At 38.3% G+C, this 14,399-nt stretch overlaps 1 protein-coding gene across 2 annotated transcripts in view; it reads right to left on the bottom strand.

The window, feature by feature from the left end:
* The window catches only part of RASSF3 (Ras association domain family member 3), a 37,479-nt gene extending 35,381 nt beyond the window's left edge, over nt 1–2,098 (bottom strand). Inside the window, exon 1 of one of the 2 annotated variants that reach the window (XM_058190966.1) lies at nt 1,184–2,098. In XM_058190966.1, the coding sequence (XP_058046949.1) occupies nt 1,184–1,312 (129 nt within the window). In that variant the 5' untranslated portion in view covers nt 1,313–2,098. The remainder of the gene's footprint in view (nt 1–1,183) is intronic. The other variant, XM_058190967.1, reaches the window with a different exon arrangement.
* Between the last annotated feature and the right edge of the window lie 12,301 nt (nt 2,099–14,399).

Raw genomic sequence — 14,399 nt, 5'->3', positions numbered from 1 at the left:
GTCATTACTTTAATTATAACTGTTTAATAAAAAGAAAATCAATGTTATGTCTTACGCTAATGAATTCTACAGGTTAATTATCCGCTATACTTTTTTGTGTGTTTTAAATCTGCTTCTTATCAGCATCACTGGATAATTTATGTTTTGAAAGACAGAGGAAAACTTCCCCTGGCCACTTTTTCCATATCATTCAGCATTGTTTCCACTTCAATAAATAGTCACCTCTCCCGGGCCTTTTTAAGCCGGAGTCACAGATGTTCTACTTTTTAATTGTTAAGTCAGATCCTTCACTCCTCTAATAATTTTAGTTGTTCCTTAAGCACTTTTCCTACTATATGACAACTTATTCCAAATGTGGCAGCCACAATTGTACACAATATTTCAAATAGCAGCGATATGCCTAAACGGCACAACCATGTTTTTTTCAATTCTTTTCTTAAAGAACGTAGAGATGGACTACGCTTTTCTCATACCGAAAGAAAATAAATACATGGTGGATGAGTCAACATAAACGACTCAACTTACTTCTGTTACTACACTTCTTTATAAACTTGTATTTCCCATATCCGGATAGCAACCTAGTGACCCTGGGGGGCATACAGAACCCGCTTAAAAAAAAAAAACACGCTGAAGCAACTGTACACGAGGGTCACGGCTACAAGACCACGCGGTTCCATAGGAGCAGCCGAATTCAGAGCACCGCCTTTTGACACCCGGCGGGAAGAATGTTTCTCAGAGGCTCGTTGCGAGAAACCTCACAAGGAAGTGGATCCGCTAAAATCTATTTTTGGCAAGCCTGGAGAGCCAGCTCAATCTCGTTTTTGAACCGTTTCAACGGCTGAGCTGCAAAGGGAGCGAGACTGGAGCTATCTAGCAACAGCCAAAAACAAAAACAAAAAACACCCAGGTGTCTCACTACGTTTTCCCCGAGACTCCCGGTTCACACGGAGCCTTGGTAGAACTTACAAAGGGAGGAAGGGAAGGGAAGGGTGGGAGCACCCCAGAGCGAGCTCTGGGTAAGTACTAAGCCCCGGAGCTGGAAAGAGCACGTGGGACTGCCGAGGAAGGCGCGGCCTGCAACGGGTCAGACCGGGGAAGGGCGCTTGGCCTGGGACTCGGCCCGAAGATTCCCGCCCAGCTGGCACCCCGGGAACTACCTCGAGGGAAGCCGACAGTCGCTTACTTGCAGGCTTGGCTTGGCTTGGCCGAAGGGTTTCCTGAAGAAAGAGGTGCGAGCTGTGAAAAAAAACTCCTCGGACTCCGATTCTTCCCAACTGCTGTAGCCACTACTCATGCTGCTAGTCCAAGTCATGGGCGCCCCCCCGTCGCCGTTTGTGCAGAGGCCCGGAGGCGTCCCCGCCGCCACATGAGGATCCGCCGGTCCGGGGCTCGGAAACGGCGGTTCCTCTCAGAACGCCCTGCGGCCACTTCGCCCTCCAGTCTACGCGCCAGCGGGCCCGCCCAGTCGGAGGCGGCACCGTTTACCCCTCCCCAAGCGGCCGAGGGGAGGCGGTCTCGGAGCTGCTCTCGGCCACCTGTGTGCGCGGCTGGCGCGGCTTCTCGCTCGCTTCCTCTTTTCCTTGTTAAACTGGATCGAGTGGCGGTCTTATCCTGCCCCAGCAGGTGACCTAAGCGGGATTTCGTTTCCATGCAACTATTTAATGCTCCTTGAAAAGCACTTTAGCTTAAAGATACTTAGCGGCGTTTGTCAGAGACTTAATAGAAGCATCACATGGGCTGAAGTGGGATGATACATTTGAATGCAATGCAAAAACCCGTGAGGCGAGATGGCAGATATCCGGCATTCTCGATTTTTATTGCCTAATGTCAGACCATCCCAGCTCCTTGAGAATACGAGGGATGTTGTTACGTAATGCAACTCAACTTTTGACTTTAAGAAAACTCAAATTTTTATAAGAATTTATAAAAATTCTTGTCTTTGCAAAGATCTGCAAACGGAAATCCAAACAGAAATTTCAACCCAAGTTACTACAAAATAGTTGATCTTACCGAAAGGCAGCCTAGTTATCCATTCAAGATATTTATTCTGAAACACACCTCAGCGAGCTATTTACTTTCTGTTTCCGGTAACCTTCTTCGGTAAATAAAGTCTAATGTATGAAATCCAGAATATTTTTAAAGGGTTACGTTTTTTCTATAACAAGGAATTGTATTCCAAGTGTTAATATTGACAACGTAAATACTGTAGGTTTAATAGATTTAGACTAATTTCAGATAGAACAAAACTCAAGGAAGAAGTATGTTCTCCATAACCAAGGTGCAAAAGTTTTAGATATTTAATTGCTCTTAGCCAGAGGAATAAAACCAGTATGTGAACACTGTGGTATCTGATTTATAATAACTAACAGCATACTGAGATGTCTGGAAACATTTATTTTAGTATAGGATTTGCACTTGTATACATAGTAGTACTAAAGCTATTGATTTAGTATTTGATCAGCAAGGGAGGAGAGATCCTATAGAAACAATCTGTTGTGGTAGCTTGCTGTCAAATATTAAATTAGAGAATATGTGAGCTGATGTCTTCTCAGTAGTGCTGAAGTTCATTACGTTGAGTCAGGCTGGTTTACATTTTTTTCCTACCATTACAGAGTTAGCAATGTGTTTTCTATCTATAGAGTATCAATGGAAGAAGAAATTGGGCTGCAAGGTATACATTACAGGGAATCGTCAATTTATGACCAAAATTGAGCCCAAAATTTCCTTTGTAAAACGAGACAGTTGTTAAATAAGTTTTGCCCATTTTACAATCTTTCTTGCCACAGTTGTTAAGTGAGTCACTGCAGTTGTTAAATCAGTGACACGATTGTTAAGTAAATCTGCTTCACCATCAACTTTGCTTGTCAGAAGTTTGTAAAAGATGATCACATGACCATGAGAAATTGCAGTTGTCATAAATACATGCCACTTGCCAAGCACTGAATTCAGTTCACATGACTATGGGGATGCTTGCAATGATTGTAAGTGTGAAAAATGGCCATAAATCACTTTTTTCAGCACCATTATAACTGAATAGTCACTAAACAAATGATTGTAATCAAGGGCTACCTGTATATGTGTGTGATGCAGAGATACAATTTTAAGAAATGGTACCTTTTACATTGACACGGCAACCATAACAGAAGGCAATAAAATTTCATTCAATTTGAGTTTTATTCTCACTGACCTCAGACACACTTATGTGGGTTTTCTTTTCTTAGAACAATAAAGAAATGGTTTGACACTGCCATCTTTCAGGACCTCTTTACAACGGTCCATTAGTGTACCCTGTTTCTCTCAAAATAAGACATCTCTGATAATACGCCCAATCAGGCTTTGGAACACATGACAATAAGGCCAAGCGCTTATTTCAGGGTTCAAAAAAATATAAGGGTCTTATTTTCAGGGAAACACAGTATATCTCTGATATTTCCTGGTCTTCCTTCCAAGCATTAACTAGATCTGATTTACTTATTTTTTTGGTCAGTCATGATTTGCTGTCCAACAGGCAGTAAGAGTTGGCAGACTTGTATGGCTTCAGAAATTAAGAAGTGGTTTGCTATTTCTTAGCAAACTTTCTTTCTGAAACCACACAAGTCAGCCAACTGCTACTTCCAAAAAAGTTTATTGCAACTGATAGAAATGTGAGGTGGCAATCTGTGATTCGTGCTATTTTGCAAACAAAAGGCATAGATGGCATAAATCTTCCAAGGCAGGGAAATGAACAGCCAAATAGTCATTGACTCAAAAAGGTGGGAAGAAGAGGCCCAGGATTCAAACCTTGGAGTGGGGGAATCCATAATAGGCAGGATTTTTGGCTGCTGCCAATAAAGTCAATAAAATACTTTATCAGAAGACAATTTGTTGTTGTTCAGTAACTAAATTGTGTCCGACTCTTCCAGACCCCCATGGATCACAGCACACTAGAGCCCCTGTCTTCCACTATCTCCTGGGGCTTGCTCACACTTGTGTTCTCTGCATCAATGACACTAACCCCTTTTAGTAAAGTAGGCAATTTAAACATCACCATACCAACTTTAACAAACTGAATTTAGTTCTAGTCAAGTATTCTGAACAGTAAATATTTTAAAAGGTTTTGCTTGATACAATGAATGTTGGATGGGAAGAAGCAGGAACATAATTCTGTCTAGAAAAGATGACTAATCACAACATCTAGTGTTATGAGGTATTAAGAGGCTTGACAAGAATGCAAAATATTGTAGTGCTTTTCAAGGACTAACAAACTGACAGTCTTATAGATAACTAACCAGTATATCATCATCATCCGTAAACTTATCTACAGCAGTTTATACCACTAGTTAGTATGACTCATACACTGAATCAGAAAAGTTCTGTTTCCTGAAATCTGTAGGAGCAATATTATAACTTCCTCTGCAAAACTCTCATTTGTTATTTGTCATATTCCCCAAAATGGGCAAAATAGTCCTATATTTCAGTTACTAAAGGATGAGCTGGTTTTTCAACTAAAGGTAGATCAGATGTAATGTGGATTCAGAGACTGGGAGAATGAACTATTACTATAGGGGAAAAAAACTTAGGGCTTGCTTGAAAATATGAAAAAATAACTAAATAATATCCTCCGCTTATAGTTTTCTATTAAAAAAGCAAAAAAAAAATCTAGTTATTCAATATAGAAATATTGTGTATTATTTTTGTATTAAAAGCCTTAATGGTACAGTGGTTAGAATACAGTATTGGAGGTTAATTCTGCCAAATGCCAGCAGTTTGATCCCAGCTCAAGATTGATTTAGCCTTCTATCCTTCCAAACTCGGTAAAATGAGGACCCAGATTGTTGGGGGCAATATGCTGACTCTGTAAACTGCTTAGAGAGGGCTATAGAGCACTGTGAAGCACTATATAAGTCTGCTATTGCTATTATTGGATATTTAGATTGTATATTTTAAGATGTATGCTTAAATTTAGAATAAGTGGTTATTTAGTTTTAAGGATTAATTCTATTGGGATTAATTTTTCATTATTTAAACAGCACATAAGTAGAAAGATTCTGTACAGTCATTATGATTATAATCTAATAAAGTGTCTAAAAGTTCAAAATCTTACAGAAAGCATATGAAATTGGATGTGTTTCACTAAAATGGACACTTCTGTACGATTATAATTTAGTTTGTAATAAAGTGTTATTGGCTTATTCAAGATAAATATGAAACAATGCAAGTGGCAAACCAGTTTGATGTCTGCAGGTTCCTCTCTCATGAGAAACATTATTTGTAGCCTTTAAATTTCAAGTGATGAGTTTACAACAGCAATTAATGAGATGAACTTTAATAATAATAATAATAATATTTTAATTTGTATACCGCCCTTCTCCCGAAGGACTCAGGGCGGTGAACAGGCAGATAAAATATAAATACACACAATAATTAAAAACAACCCTTAAAAAACTAATTTAAATGCCCAAAATGTTAAAAAACATACTCCCCCGTAAAATAACACAATTTTAAAAACCCATCCAATAAAAATAAAAATCAGGCTAGTCCAGCCATATGAAATAAATAAGTTTTAAGTTCGCGGCGAAAGGTCCTAAGGTCAGGTAATTGTCGAAGTCCGAGGGGAAGTTCGTTCCACAGGGTCGGAGCTCCCACAGAGAAGGCCCTCCCCCTGGGGGCCGCCAGTCGACACTGTTTGGCTGACGGCAACCTGAGGAGTCCCTCTCTGTGGGAGCGTACCGGACGATGGGAGATAGAAGCCGGCAGTAGGCGGTCCCGTAGATAGCCCGGTCCTAAGCCATGGAGCGCTTTAAAGGTGGTAACCAATACCTTGAACTTTGAACCTTCCACCTTCAGTTTAGCAGCTGTTCCCTAATTCATCCTTTTGTAATTTGCATCCTCAAGATATTTTGGACTTCAGCCTTTATAAGCCTAGCCATTAAGACTATTGGCATTGAGCTTAGAGAGACTTTAAGATGCCTGGTTTATCTCTCTTATGCTCTAAAGCTATCTTTCCCCCCTGTGTTATTGCTATTGGGAATAATGAGAAAATAACCTGCTTATCAGTACTGAATGATTTATACAGTCCCTTTTTATTAAGCACATGTCTCTTAAATCTCTTGATTAATTCCATTAGTATGAATCATCCAGGCATTTTCCTATCATTTCTTTTCCAGATTTTTCATTTCCAAGTCTGCTTGGCCATTATCTTCACCACTTCTCACAGTTGAACACAGACAAAAGACAGGAAGCATCATGAGTTCCTCAATGTTTTCTCTCTAGTCAACTTACAAACAAATGTAAAAATCATTCATGGTGCCCTGCCCTGCAAGCTATAATCATTTTCAGTATCCCTGTGCGTTTTGTCCCCCAAAAAATCAAGCCTAATTCTTCCCATGTTTTAAATACTACTGTAAACCATGATTACAACATCACACTGTAGTTATGCAACCAGAACATGATTGTAAGTTCCAGCATAAGGTATCTGTGTTGAGAAGTGGACTAGGAAAGAGAAGGCAGAAAAATGGAGTAAAATAAAAGTCTTATTTCTTCAGAATAAATCAGTTTGGACTGTTCATAGGGACTGACTAGGATTAAGAGCAAAGGATTGGCCAGCAATAAATAGGGGTGTAAGGTGATGGCCAAATGGCCTTTTCCAACTGTAAGATAGCGATAATAGATATACTGCCTTGGGGAAAGCTCCAAGGTCAGATAGCAACGGGCAGAAAAAGGCAAAGGTTCAAAAGAATAAATAGAAAAATGCATCAACCACAAACCTCATGGAGTTCCACTACTGTATCAGAAACTACGATATGTGCTTTCAGTTGTGCCACAGCTGACTTCTCCCTGCCCCCCTGAAATAAACTATCTTTGCTGTACAAGGAGAATGATGGCTTATGATCACAGGGGAAGGATGTGATGCCCGTGCAAGAGTAGAACCAAAGTTTCATGCCATAATTTTTGTATAATAATGTATAATACATGTACACTCCAACAATAGGAGTTGAATTATAGTGATTTTTTCCCAAAAAAGGTTCCAGCTTCCAAGAACATACGATATATTCTTTTTCTCCTACGGTGTCTGAAAAAACATCTGTTTTCCGCTTTCCTATGCACAAAGACTTTTTCTTGGTACCAGTTTATCCAAAAATGCCAAGCCCTTCAGGGAAATTGTATCTTAGCTCAAAATGGATGCAGCCACTTCAGGGGTCACTTTCCCATTTCCCTGTTGACTTTATTTGTCATTTTCCTACACATACTCTGGTAGTTTACAGATTCTGGCAGGTTGCAATTCTGCAGTTAATATCAAGGTAGCTAATATTACCTTAATTAATTATTCCCTTGCTTATGCTTTGTGTCAATGCTTTATTGTTCCTGTACTCATGGTAACAGTTTGCAGAGTTAATTGCCTGAATTCAGTGGCTCTTTTTGACAGCAACCTATTTCTCTCATCAAATTTCAGCAGATGCATGTTTTTGGTTCCAATTATTGTGTGTGATTATAGCTATTAGCCAGCACCCAAGCACAAGACATTTTTGCTATAATATGAAGAAATCTCCAGCCATAGATAATAGAATTGATAGCTAACACAGAATGTGGAAAGACACAGGAATTCTAAATTATAAAGGTCCATAAAGTTCAATGGGAGGCAAGAGATCAAGCAGAAGCAAAATAGTAAGAATCCAAATGTTAAATTCAATCCATGGGTCAATACAACAGAAACCGAGTGATGATTTCAAACCCAGAGCAAGATTCAAAGCTAACATAATGACGTCATTACAGATCTGGTATATTGTAAACTGAAAATGTTTAGGTAAATATTTTGTCTAAGATTTGTGAACCGAAATATCTGCATTTTTCAGGAGTTTGATGGTGTCTAATCTTCTATCAGAATTTAATTTAATGGTGTCTCATCTTCTATCAGGTGTCTCATCTTCTATCAGAATTTAATACTGGGTGCTCTGTATTTTAAGGAAGTTGAGTAGAATTTGTATGTTGGCTCTGATCTTTTTGATTCCTGAATCTCATTTTCACTCTGAGGATAAAATCTTCCAGGAGTTCAGTAAAGGTTCTTGACAGCGATGGGTTTCACATTATGTTACCACCAGTTCGCCCTGCACATGCACGCTTGCTTCGTGCATGCGGCTGCCTTCTGCACATGTGTTTTGCTCGTGCACATGCCTTTCACACATGTGCCCGGCCTCAAAAATGCACCTAAATAGGACGGCATAGAGCCCACCCGCAATTTCCGCTACTGTTTCACCCGAACTGGTCCAAATCAGCTGAATACCACCTCTGGTGCTTGAGTGTATTACCTAGTGTGGGAAGAAATATCCCTCTGGTTCAGTTCCAAGTGGGGAGAAAGACACTGGAAACATGGAGGCTGATTGGAAAGATGGTTTAATGATGAAGCAGAACCACATGGGTTTGTGGTTCTGGGCAGCTGACAAAATGGAGTTGAGAGTGGGTGGTTTTTATACCTTCTTTGGGCTTTCTTTTGAGCTTCCTGTTCCTGTGTAAGAACATGGCCTTTAATATTCTATTGGCTGTTGTCAGATTCCTATGGGGTCATGTAGGGGTTATATAGGGGTCATAGCTGGCTCTATATGCAAAACAGAAAATGGAAATCCTTGGTGTTTGTCTTAGCTAATTTTGTCAACCTTTTGTTTGTTGCTTATTTGAGTTTCTGTCTTGACCCAGTCTTTCTGAATGGATTACCAAATCTCCATTTCTAAAAGATGGCCTCAGTTTCTGCTTGGGACAGGGAAATTGGGCTGGTTTCTGAATAGGCTGGCCCAATATTTCTTAATGGGCACAAAATATCTGCTCGGGGCTATTAAGAAAGACTTGGGCTGCTTTCTGTCTCCAAGAGCATGTTTCTCCACTTCTCCTTTAGGGAAATATAATATTCTGTCTTTTTAATATTTCCCAAAATATTTCATTCTTTTTGGGGGAGGGGTGCTGACTTTCTTCACTAGTATAATGTTTTTTGTTTTTGTTTTTGTTTACATTTATACCCCGCCCTTCTCCGAAGACTCAGGGCGGCTTACAGTGTATAAGGCAATAGTCTCATTCTATTTGTATATTTTTTACAAAGTCAACTTATTGCCCCCCCAACAATCTGGGTCCTCATTTTACCTACCTTATAAAGGATGGAAGGCTGAGTCAACCTTGGGCCGGGCTCGAACCTGCAGTAATTGCAGGCTTTGTGTTCTTAATAACAGGCTGTTATGTGATAGGGTTGCTACAGTAACTCCTACAATAATTCACCTTCACTGTTCAAATGGATTATTGCATAATTGATAATTACTGAATTAGGGTTTTTTTATGGTTGAGTCACCTAGTCACCTGTGTAAATGGTGTTATAAATAAATTAGAAATAAATAATATATTTTCATTAAAACATCTGCCAGAATGACACATTATTAAAAGTCTATCTAAAGGATGAAAGAACGGAGACACATTTTTGGGAAAATATTTCATGTTTAGGCAGCATTCAATTCTGGCTGGATGGTGGGGAATGGAAGGATCTCCTTGCAGACAGCTGGTCAATTGCATTCTTTCAGAAAGTCGTTGAGGCCAACTGGAGGTTTATCTGTGTTGTCAGGGTCACCTGAGTAGTGCAAATGGATGTGGAGCCTTCTTGGAACTGTTAAAAGGACTGTGTTGTAGACTGGAGATAGATGATGTCATAGTGCAGAGAAGAGCAACAAAGATGATTAGGGGACTGGAGGATAAAACATATGAAGAACGGTTGCAGGAACTGGGTATGTCTAGTTTAACAAAAAGAAGGACTAGGGGAGACATGATAGCAGTGTTCCAATATCTCAGGGGCTGCCACAGAGAAGTGGGAGTTGGGCTGTTCTCCAGAGCACCTGAGGGTAGAACAAGAAGCAATGGGTGGAAACTGATCAAAGAAAGAAGCAACTTAGAACTAAGGAGAAATTTCCTGACAGTTAGAACAATTAATCAGTGGAACGACTTGCCTGCAGAAGTTGTGAATGCTCCAACACTGGAAATTTTTAAGAAAATGTTGGATAACCATCTGACTGAGATGGTGTAGGGTTTCCTGCCTGGGCAGGGGGTTGGACTAGAAGGCCTCCAAGGTCCCTTCCAACTCTGATGTTATGTTATGTTATGTTATATCCCTCCACCTCTGTTGAGAGAGGGCTGTTCAATTTTGACCCCTCTTTCAAACCAGCGGTCCTCTCTGTCCAAAATGTGGACTTTGCTGTCTTCAAAAGAGTGGCCTTTGTCTTTTAAATGCAGATGGACTGCTGAATTTTGTCCTGATGGGTTTGTTCTCCTATGTTCTGTCATGCATTTATGAAGTGGTTGTTTTGTTTCCCCAATGTACAGATCTGCACATGGCTTACTGCATTGTACTGCATATATCGTGTTGCTGTTTTTGCCTGGGTGCTTTATCTTTGGGATGGACATGCTTCAAAACCCGTATTCTTGAGTTTGAAGGGTGCATATATATTGTATTGGCTGAAGATCCTCCCGAGCTTTTCCAATATTCCTGCAATGTATAGAATGACAATGTTGCTTCATTTATTGTTCTCTTCATTGTCTGTTATAGAGGAGCTCCTGTAAGATATTTTTTGAGATTTGATGAAGGCCCACTTAGGATAGCCACATGTTCTGAGAGCTTCCTGTGTGTGATGTGTTTTAGTTCTTTTTCTTTTCCATCTTTTCTGGTAGACAGTCCTTCAGCTCAGTGGTATAGGGTTCTGATGGCTTCCATTTTGTGCTCCAGTGGGTGGTGAGAATCAAACTGTAAATACTGATCTCTGTGTGGGTTTTTTTTTTTGTAAACTTCAATATTAACTTCCCCACCATCCAGCCAGAGCTGAAGAAGCTTCTTGGATGAGAAACAAAACATCTGCAAAGAAAAACCATTCCTTGGATTCCTTGGATGGGCTCTAAGCATGAATCCAAAAGCTCAGAAGAGTATATCTCTAGTACTGCTGACTGACCTAAATTCGATCTCGCATCATTTTTAATTTTTTATAAAACCCAAATGCCCAATATCTGAAAAGTAAACATATGAGGAATCATCATCAACCTGTCCCATCTAATCAAGCAGGGTGTTATTGGTGCAAAGCCCATCAGTTAAAGAATTTCCACTGGTGGGTCTAGGAAGAGAGCCTTCTCTGCTGTTGCTCTTGCCCTATAGAACATCTTGCCTCCAGTGGTGAGGTAACCCTCCCCCCTCTTTTGGGAAGGGTGTAAACACATGGTTTTGCACCTGGGGGTGTAAAAGTGGTATGCAATCCTAGGGATAATTTTTGTAACGCTTAACTTTTTAAAATTCTGTTTTAATATTCCTTTTAAATTCCTTATTTTTTTATCATTTTATTATAAACTGGCTGGAGTCACTTAGGTGGGATGGGCAGTATAGAAATTTGATAATTAAATAAAATAAATATGGGACATTAAAGGAAATGCATTCTTAATATGCTTACAGTGTCTTAACTCCTAGTTAGAGCAGCTGGCTTCTCAGATAAGCATCATCTTCCTTTGGCCATGTAACTATATTACAGCACCTGCTGACTCTGCTCCATCTGTCACTTATCCTTGCTGAAAGGCAATCCCTTCATTCTGTTACCACCTGGGACCATTCCGGCATTTGTGAAAATCCTCCATAATCTCTGTTTCATGAAAAGAATTGCTTCCAGCAGTCTTAGTCTGCTACCAACAAAAATAGTAAATTATCCAATGGCATTTTAGAAAAGCAAATATACTATAGCAATCTGCAAGTCTAGTTTCTAAAATGCACTCTTACCTTGGAAGAGAAGATGCACACGCATGCATATATACCATCTAGGCTAGGAATTAAATAGTGGAAAATAGAAGAGAGACAATAGAGAAAAATGAAATAGAAGAAGTGAAGAGGTAAACATGAAGCCTATACAGCACTTCAGATTTAGTTCCAGAAAATATGTTTTGATGCACACAGAGATGAAAATATAGCACTGAAAAGCCCTATTTGCTACCTGTAGAAGATAGCAACTCCTCCATTTGTTTGTCTCTGATCCTTCTGTTTCCTTTCCATTCTATAATGCCTTTATTCACCCAGGTATCCCAATTAAAGTTAATAAAATATGAAAATACTAGAATTATAATGATACTATGCTGAAGAAAATATTCATATTCCCTAATATGAAAATTACCTTGTGAATTAATTTTAGTACTAACCATTGCAAGAACAATAATCTTGAGCTAAAAATTGCTTCCATTTTTTTTTAAATTTCACATAATGCATTTGTCTAAACAAATGGTGTTTTTTCTAGAATTTTGAATACCACTTTTTATTCTTTCCACTAATTGCTGATAGTATAGAGGAACATTTGCAATAATGAAACAGAGACTTTTGGGGTTTAAATATAGCTTCCAACTGTGGAAGCTTAGCCTGTTTATAAGTTATAGGAGAATTCCAAGCTTTCAATGTGCTGCAAATGCAATTTGATTCTCAGCATCTGTCACGAAAACTGTAACTTGAAGAGGGTGCCTATCATAAAATCTGACTGGCAACTTTTATATGATGTAGAAAATTCAGTGCCAGTTATTCTTCCATACCCACTGCCCTCCCTCACATCTGGTCTCAGGTACTTGCACTTAATCCTCATTACTTTTCTTAATATTAATGAATAGGCACAAGATTTGTACATTGGCACAAGATAGAAATTTGAATCTCAATCCTACATACATTCCTACTCTCAGGTTTTTGTAGTACGGTAAAACCACCAAAGCAATTTTAATATAGCTATGCCTTGCCAGTTTGGAAGATAGTCTTCCTAGCAGGTTTAACAATTCCCTGATCGAACTATATTTCTTTCCTCTATTTGTAATATTTTGTATTTCTACCAATATGAATATTAAAACGATGAAGAGAATAAAGGAGAAGAGTAGCCTAGATACTGAAACAAAAAGAATACTGTACCACAGTCACAGCAAGTAGAACAGAACTGGAGAACTGTTAAAGGTATTTTGAATTTTTAATTCTAATAAAAGCAACCTGCACTATGTTTGAGTTGGGCAGAAATATAAATTTATTTAATTAATAAATAACTATCATGCAAAAAAATCCCTTCTGATTGTAATCTAGCAGAATCATCATTGATTAATCATTAGCTTTTTGAATTCACCTAAAACCCTAAAAATTAGGAAACATTGTTTTTTCTGTATCAGATGGAGCTCATTTACTACATTTTGTTTATTTGGTCAAAGTTGTCTTTTGTTACCCAACACATAAAGTTGAAAATTATTTACTAAATAATTTCTATCTAATATTATATTAATTGATCTTGAAATATGCTATTATTAAAATAATCCAACAAAACCATCATAAATAGAAAGAGCCACAATCCAGTGTAATCATCTTTACTAGAGACAATTGTATTAACTGACAAAGAAGTCTGCAGTCAATAAAACACTTAAAATAACTTTTTGAAAATTATAAAGTCTTAATTTGGCATTTAATAGGGCAACTGCAAATATTTATGGCTAATGCCTTGCTCCATGATTCCACAAAATATTCCAATGGAGGCACAGAGCATTTAGAGATAGATTTTAATACTTGGACAGATAAAGCATCATAACACTCCTTTCAACTTTGCAGATGTTGCTGGGTCTGTGTAATTATAGGATGACATTAGTCCTAAAGACAGTTCAACAGTTGCTTTCTTCATGAGCTTTTAACAGTTCACAGGCATAGAAAATATGAAGCCTCTGGATACTAGTATGTTTCCAGATACTTCCTTTCCTATTTGTTTTTTTAAATTATTATTATTAATAATTTTATTTGCTACCCATCTTGCCACTCTGGGCAGTTTACCAAGTTAGATTGTTAAGTTAGCTTTTCCTCCTGATTTTATTTATCTGATAATTTTAAGAAAAATAAATAGGAAGTGGGCATGGTGCAATGCCAAGGATCTCTAGTTTCATCTTAAAGATCCTACAGAAAAAAAGTAGTGAAATAATGAATGACCACTCCATAAAAGACAAAGGTGTGGTGAGGTGATGGAAAAACTGTGTGGACTGGCAGATGAAGCAATGGAGAACAATTGTCTTGTTAAACATTTTCAAAACTAGGCCGCATGGTTATATTTTGGGGAAATATGACAATACTGTATGTTCTAAAAAATCCAGATGCTTCCACCAAAAAGATTGCTCTAACCTTGATTATTGTAACCTGGGTTGCGAGATATCAGTCACAAAGTAATTATTAATATATTAATTCAGATATTGTATAAATTACAAAGTAATTTTTGATAGTGTTGTGCATTTTAGTTCCTGGTGTAATACATGTAATTTTTGTCTTTAACCTTACAGCAACTGTCTTTTTGGCATATATGTATGTACTTTTCAAGGAAACATTTCTCTCATTAATTATTTACATCTTCAGCAAATGAGATGTCTATATA

Source organism: Ahaetulla prasina, chromosome 7, assembly GCF_028640845.1.
Source record: "Ahaetulla prasina isolate Xishuangbanna chromosome 7, ASM2864084v1, whole genome shotgun sequence".
Classification (NCBI taxonomy): domain Eukaryota; kingdom Metazoa; phylum Chordata; class Lepidosauria; order Squamata; family Colubridae; genus Ahaetulla; species Ahaetulla prasina.
This window is presented reverse-complemented; position numbering and strand designations above follow the sequence as displayed.